This window comes from Bombyx mandarina, chromosome 11 (assembly GCF_030267445.1).
Source record: "Bombyx mandarina strain Sakado chromosome 11, ASM3026744v2".
In the NCBI taxonomy this organism is placed as follows: Eukaryota; Metazoa; Arthropoda; class Insecta; order Lepidoptera; family Bombycidae; genus Bombyx; species Bombyx mandarina.
Genome location: NC_143218.1, coordinates 18,963,772 through 18,971,652, shown reverse-complemented (window position 1 = coordinate 18,971,652; position 7,881 = coordinate 18,963,772). Strand labels below are relative to the sequence as shown.

Genomic DNA, 7,881 nt, shown 5'->3' with positions numbered 1-7,881 from the left:
ATATTGTATTTTTATGTGTTGTAGCGTTTGTGGATACGTGTGTTGTGTGTCTGTGTGTGAGGCGTCTTTCGTGTGTAGTCGCTCTTGTGTGAGTGATAGTTTAGTCCTATAGGTACTTTTATCTCAAAGTTTATCTTAAATAGTTTTCAGTTTTCACCGTAAGATTGCATATTTTGAATAATATTTTGCTCAAATTTTAATTTCACAATTCGAATATTTTGCATTTTTCGTGGGCACAGACATTTTTGATGGTCTCGAGTGTAAGGGTTTTTACATTGCATTGCTCCTGAAATTTTAAGCAATTTAACACAAATAATAAAATATAATTAATTGGTCATTTTATTCCATTCAATTAATAATTTTTAACTGAGATTTCCCCGTAAATTGTTAGCTACATAAAAAAATTGCACATATTATATAATAAATTACGATTATACTAATAAATTTAATTTAAATCTTATTTAACGATAATTTTCATGAAACTATTTTATATTTAACAAAATTAATTAAATTATTTATCATACTTATCTATATTATTTTTATAATATCTAGTTATTTAATGAAATATGTTTTTCTTAAAAAGCAACTGAGATCCAGTATCAGTGTCGACAATTGATATTTGTGATCTGTTTTTATGTAACTCCAGACCTATTTCAAACTCTACGTTATTTAGATAACTTTTTTAGAGAGCAATGACAGTCACGCCCCGTTTAAAAAAAATGTCGTAAACAAACTATTGGCCACCTGTCAACCAATCGGCGGAGCAGAGTTGTATCCAACAGTGCAGCCATTGGCCTCCTCCGAACTACGTGTTTCATTTCACGGCAATTATTCGTTACATGCAAGCAAACAGCGTCGTGCACCGGTCGATTCGTCCTCTCAATGTACATTTTCATTATAAATAATCCATTTACACTCAGACGTATCCAAAAATCTCGATAATCACAGTATAGACAAAGCCGTAAACATTACGTAAAACAAACACCGAACACATACATTCACGGGATTACGTCACGGGCATAGAATATATAATCTGGGTTGTTTTTTTTTTATAGTTTTTTAAATATCGTAAACGTATGCGGCACGGGAAACCCAACCGGTAGAGCCGCGACGCACGACCGACCGATCGCGGGCGGAATACGCGACTGTCGAATGTCAAGACACAGCTGGGGAGAATGTAGCTTATCCGAACTGTAGCATAAATAAGGCCGTGCTACCTGCCAACACCCACTGTTCGCAGCCCAGCCCTTCCGAGAGCGGACGTGTACACGAAAATCACCAAATCGAAAATGTCGCGTGTTCAGTGTCTACTCGTAGCGACGGCGGTGGTAGCGACCACAGTCCTGGTCGCGGCCAAGCCCTTCGATTTCGCCTTCCTATCCGACGTCGCCAACAAGACCATGTGCCCCATCAAAGTGGTGATCGACGACAATCCCGAGCGGATCCCGCGCCGCATTAAGTTCCTAAAGTGCGACGAGAACCCGAACCGGCTCTGTCTGGAGCACCAGATCACCCACGGGTGCTGCAAGCGCCACCACCACAAGTATACCACGCAGTGCGTGGAGATCTACGACTGGGTGCAAGTGCAGTTCAACGACGTGCCCACTTCCCTGAAGGTGCCGGTCGGCTGCACCTGCACGATACAAGAGACAACAACGGCCAAGGATATATCTTGAAAGTGAATTCTGTTTGTCCGGTACCAAGTTCCTAGATACTCCAGTCATTACTAGATAATTCTTACGGCGTAGTTACTTAATTGTTTTTATTTATGAATTAGGTTTTATTAATTTATTAATTTGATTATTAGCCATCTATCGTAGTACGATGTAAATAGACAATGATGATTGGAATGACATTCCGATGAGAGCTTTAGTCTGCTGAGGCAACTGACTACAACTAAAGTTTTGTTTTTGTAAATACGTTATATGTGATGTAGAAGCATAGAGTGTGTCAGTATTTATTGTTAAATTGATTTGGATTTGTAAATATGAAGTGATCGCTGTGTTTTGTTTTTGAAGACGATAAATTATGTTTGTACTATTCCCGGCGGCTTGTTTTCAGGCGACACCGGATAGCTTAAGACACGTTGTTACGACAATAAAATGATTTTCCTTGATTTCTATGTTTTAATGCCACATCGTTTCCCTTGATGCCTTGATTATATTATCATACAACATTTTAATTTTATTACTATTATCGTTTTTATGGCGTAATTGAATGAGCTCATGTCCCCAGTTCCGACACAATCTCATTTTCAAAAATTTATTAAGATCCTAATTGGCTATAAAATGTTTTATTTTAATTTCTAAAAAAAAATTTGTTTCTGCAAACACCTTTGGGTATTTACGGGTTCCGCTAACCACGTAACGAGGAGCATAGCAATACTCATATACGCAACCACCATACCCATAAGCAATTAAAAAAAAAAAACAGTTGTATTGATTAATCTGTCAACCATTTTTAATTCAAATATTTACCTAATATTTGTACATTTATAGAAATCTGCCATCGATGAATTCTTTGATAGCTCTTCATTAGTATTGAAAATCACATTTCTTACTAGTGTACCTATAGGTATTAATTTACAAAATCAAAATTTCTCATAAACTTTAGAACACTTATTGTTAATGTTTTCGAAGACAAACGAGCATACGGTCCGTCTGATAGTAAGCAGTTATGGACATGCGCTCATGGACATCAACAACATCCGGACCACAGCCAAGCCACTACTTCACGCTGACGAACAAATCACCGAATAAAGATGGCGCTTTTCCTTTTGCCGATGGCGCTATTTATAAGTACAGATGAATGAAGACTATTCAAAACTAATAATCCCGCATTTCATAATTAAACACATAATAAGGAAAATAGTACACGTGGTCGAATGATATCGGACGTAAGTCCCATTCAACAAAATTCGAGCGTGTGGCGATTCTAATATTCAATGAGAAAAGTTCATTGTAGGTTGGTTAAGACTGTCCGCCACTAGAGCACATAGACACCGAACTCACACACCGATGATATTTTAGTTACAGCAACGGCTGTGTGGCTCTTAAATTGCGACTAGCCCGCTGAGTTTCTCGCCGGATCGTCTCGGGGGGTCGCAATTCCGATCCGGTAGTAGATGCATTTGTGAAGCGGCTACCCTCGAGCCGTCAGATCGACCATCGAAGGCGCCCGGGTAAATCCAACCCCTCCTAGCTTTGCCAGACTACCACACCAACCTGTCGACTTCCTATATGACATGGAACAAGCGATACTACAAATTTATTTACATTATTAGTGACGTGGAAAAGTACACCACTAAGCATAATGTTTTTATTAGATTGCACTGAAACCAATTTAGAAAAGGTACCTACATTTTTTTTAATTTTGGCAAGTTATAAAATATCATATAGTATCTTGAATACAATGTAGAAGTAACAAATAAATGTAAATAATTATATTTTATATAGCTTATAAATAGTCGTATAAATAATCATATATCTTGAATATTTTGTAGAAACAACAAACATCTCGCTCTTAAAGAGTAGGACAGCGGATATGTAAATAATATGTACAATAAAAACCTAAAAAAAAACGCGCCTAAATAGCAGGTCGAAGTAACAGTAGATTTTTTTTTTTGTTTTATCCCGATTGATAAGGCTCAGGATATAAAAGCGAACTTATAAAAATATTGTATTGTCATCGATTCTTGACGCGTTTGTAAATTTTCAAATTAAACAACTTGAAGCTGTTCAAAATGACGCTTAAAGATTCTATTACACACAAAAAAACAAATATAAAAAAATCGCCTCCATTTCCTAAAAAGTTTGTTCGCGTCTAAAAATCCACTTTCAATTTAGGACAGACAGACGGACCGTATGGACGTCTTGTAAACAGCAAGGAAGTTACCGGATGATATTTTTCGAAAGCTTTCAACTGTCGAATCTCCCTAACGACAGTCATACGTGACCATGAAAACTGCAATACTTATAAATTTCATCTAACATTGAAAATTACAGACTGAATTAAGTCAACCGCAAAGCTCTTAATGCGTCCCGTTATGATGTGATAGAGCAATTTAAAACGTTTCAAAATTTATATATAATTATGGTTGTTATTTTTAGTGAGGGTTCAATACCGCGTCCGCTTTGGGGCACCGTGGCGAGCTCGGAAAAACTAACCCTTAACCCTAATTCGATGTTCGCCTGGCCATTTATACAGCCATCTAGAATAAGACAATTTTAGAAGACTGTCGGCATGGAATTGTCGTTAAATTAATAATTAAAAAAAGTTGTCCAATCCGAATCCAGTCCCCTCGTGGTAGCCTAGGACTGCGGAAACCAGCACGAGGGGCCTGTTGAACACGTGCCGCGCTCGCGCGTGATGTATTTTCTCAATAGATTATTAGCTTATCACTCACCATGAAACGATGACCTCATCGTATCGCGCCTTAGGATAGGAGGTTTCAGGGTGAGGATGTGGTAGGGACAGAATGATGAGATACACCGTGTAGCGCGGCCGACCGAACCGAGAAGTGACAGGTGTCAAGGCACGAATGCCCGCGTCAATTCGCGTCCAGTGTTGCCGTGGTAAAAAACTCAAAACCCACAGATTAGTTTCGAACATAAGTTATTTTAGCGGTTTTGTATTTAAACAGTTGTGTGTTAAAATTATAAAAGGGACTATTCATTTCGAATGACGGAAAAAAGACTCAGGTGCACTTAAGCACGTGATATTGTTAAGTCTTCAAGCTATATAGTATTATATAGTTGAAGAGATGCGCGTTTCTAAATTCGTACAATTGCTTCCCTACTTAGATGTTAATAGTGGGAGACGAGCAGAGCTCAAAAGAAAGTCAACGAAGTTTGATTTATTGCGGATTTTTTTGACTAAAAACAATTTTTAGTCTCAGTATAGCTACGACGGCTGCCCCACTCTTCAAACCGAAACGCATTACTACTTCACGGCAGAAATAGGCAGGGCGGTGGTATCTACCCGCGCGGAAAACACAAGAGTAACCACCAGTAAACTTTTTTTAACACTTTTAAACACTTGCTTCCTCAGTTCTGAAATGAGTGGACGAGGACTCCACGTCCGACGTAGACTATGAACGCTTCCAATGCTCCAGCCCCCAGAGTATCTCGCTAAATCTTCTCAATGAGTCGCGTTACCGATCGAGTGGTAGATTCTGCCAAGCACTGCTCTTGCACGGCTAGTGTTAGCAACGTCCTGATGTTAGGGCCCCGTGAGCTCACCTACTCGCTCGATTAAGCTGGCATAGCTCCTAAAGCCTACCAGCTTAGGTAGGAAATATATACCATAGCCAAAATTCGGGCGTTCTCCCTGATTACGGAAACCTTAGTTGTGCATTAGCCGCCGCGGATTTGGTCAGGTTTTTTCACGATAAAAACTTCTGGGTTTAGCGGTACAAATCGGTTAGACAGCGCCCACAACATTGGAAAATCCCAAATGCGCTGCACTGGGTCGTTCGTTTTATGGTTTTTGCTGCTGTAAATTACAGTACATTTGTACTTGAAATTTTGTAATTTTTTTTTATATTTTTTTTTGTACTGACATCTATCTATACTAATATATAAATCTACAGTGGTTTTTACGGATGTTCCGTTATAACTACTGAACCATGCATCCGATTGACTTGAAACTTGGTATCCGTGTAGAAAATACATGTACTTAATGGACAGGCTAATATTTATATGAGCGTTGGACTCCCTAATAATAATGACAATAAATAAAAATGTTAATTTTGCCAATGCTCATGCCCAGCGAAGCGGGCGAGTACGGCTAGTGAGAGTATAAAAGGAGTCCCTCTTGAAAATGTAAATAAATTGCTAACAAAGTACGTTCGACCGGTGCTAGGGCGCGTTGTGTAGATCGGTCACGGAGCATTCAAGCCTTCTCGTTTGAAGCCGATTATACAATACAAATATATTCTTTTTTTCCGTTGCGTTAGTGAGCTCCGGTAACATCTGAGGCGCGGGTTATAGCCCTTTTACCCTTCAAACCGGACCGCTTTGCAGCAGAAATACAAACATATGTAAGTAGCTATAATTTTACATCAATAGTACTGCCTTTCTGACTAATTTCAAATTTTGTTAGAAACTAAAATTGTAATGTTGCATTTTCCTCGGGATAAAGAGATGCTTATAGAATACTCTGACCCATAAACTAGCAGTAGGTACTTAGTTATTATTTACGTATCACGTGGTCACGAACAAATCTTATGATAAAATTAATGAAATTATAATGAAAAATTATTTTTATGTGTTTTGTTTTTTATTGCCCTTGTAAGCAAACGAGCATACGGCTCACCTAATGATGAGTGGTTACCGTCGCCCCTGGACTTCAGCAATGCCAGGGGCAGAGCCAAGCCGCTGCCTACCACCCATGTCTATGGGCGTATTATGGGTGTATTATGTGTACCTATTAGCTGGTAGCCTAAGGTGCTATTTCAGCTAAACGCGGAAGGGTAAGAAAAATAACTTTAATAAGAGTTCGCACAGTCGATCGGGAAATTGCGTTGAAACTAAATTACAGTAATATATTCTTTCTATATTATATACACATCATAGAGGGCATCAGTTGCCAAATTTTTGGAACGAAGTTCCTTACGGCAAGCTTGGAGGAGATAGGGATTTTGCTGCGCGACCGAACTGAAAAAAATGTGATAGTAAAAACCGTAAGAAAAGTCCGTGGAATAAGGCCTTGTTTTCCGCACAGCGATATTTCACCGCGCGAGTTTTTTCTCGTATTTTTTTTTATATGGAACTTCGTTCCTATCCGGTATCCCACGACACCACACATCTTTTTTTATTGCTTATGGGTGGGCGAGCTCACAGCCCACCTGGTGTTAAGTGGTTACAGGAGCCCAAAGATATCTACAACGTAGGTAAATGCGCCACCCACTTTGAGCTATAAATTCTAAGGTCTCAAGTATAGTTACAACGGTTGCCCCACCCTTCAAACCGACACGCATTACTGCTTCGCGGCAGAAATAGGCAGGATGGTGGTACCTACCCGCGCGGACTCACAAGAGGTCCTACCACCAGTAAAGTAAATCAGTCAGTCAGGATGAGGAACTATTTGTGTATGAAAGACAGATTACTTGGATGGGGCATAGCATGCGCACATAGTAGTAGAATAGTATAGTAGTAATAGAGAGTGTGGGCTACCACCATGCCTATTTCTGCCTATTGAGACTTCAACCTCATGTCTCAAGACAAGTGATGGCATTAACGTTGCGTCGGATATGAGTTTGCCCGTATCATATTTATATTACATTGTTTACTTACGTTGTATATGTGGGTTGATTCCGTCAATCTATGTTAAAGGTTTTTTCCCCTTTATCTATTATCAGTGTTCAATGAAAAGGAATCCTTTGTTTGGAATATCGTTAAATGGTTTTAAAAGAATGTTCGAACGAGGTACGGCAAGTCGAGGCAGGTTTACGAATCTTTGTCCCTATTTCTAGAGAATTCTGAAAACTCGCTACCGTTATAGATACAAGAATAGAGATGCCCGGTTAAACAATGAACACAAATTGTAACGGTTAATAGTTAATTAATTGTGGAAATTATTTAAAAAATGTTTTCAGTAGTTTAGCTTTCTTTAGGTAATAATTGCACGTATAATATCAATTTTCATAAAGCATAATAAGCACTTATTATAACGTGAGTCGATTGTTTATTTGCCGTAATCAGGTTGACCGCATAAATTAACGATGCTAAAATTCTTCTAAAATTTGTTCACATCTATGAATGCTCTAAAGTTTAAGCTGTGATCAACGCCATCTGTTGACGAAACAATGAATCGGTTTGGAAACAGCCAACCTACCTACCTAGTAGTTTTAAAACTTTTAAATAAAAAAAATATGTAATT

The 7,881-nt window shown here is 38.6% G+C and overlaps 1 protein-coding gene across 1 annotated transcript; it reads left to right on the top strand.

Moving 5' to 3' along the window:
• Positions 1 to 1,008: 1,008 nt before the first annotated feature.
• LOC149502098 (uncharacterized) lies at positions 1,009 to 2,116 on the top strand. The gene has a single exon (XM_089731148.1). The coding sequence runs from the start codon at positions 1,290 to 1,292 to the stop codon at positions 1,674 to 1,676; it is 387 nt and encodes a 128-aa protein (XP_089587274.1). The 5' UTR covers positions 1,009 to 1,289; the 3' UTR covers positions 1,677 to 2,116.
• Positions 2,117 to 7,881: the final 5,765 nt, after the last annotated feature.

Coding starts and splice junctions, on each gene's coding strand:
- LOC149502098 (XM_089731148.1), top strand. CDS start 1,290: ATGTCGCGTGTTCAGTGTCTACTCGTAGCGACGGCGGTGGTAGCGACC.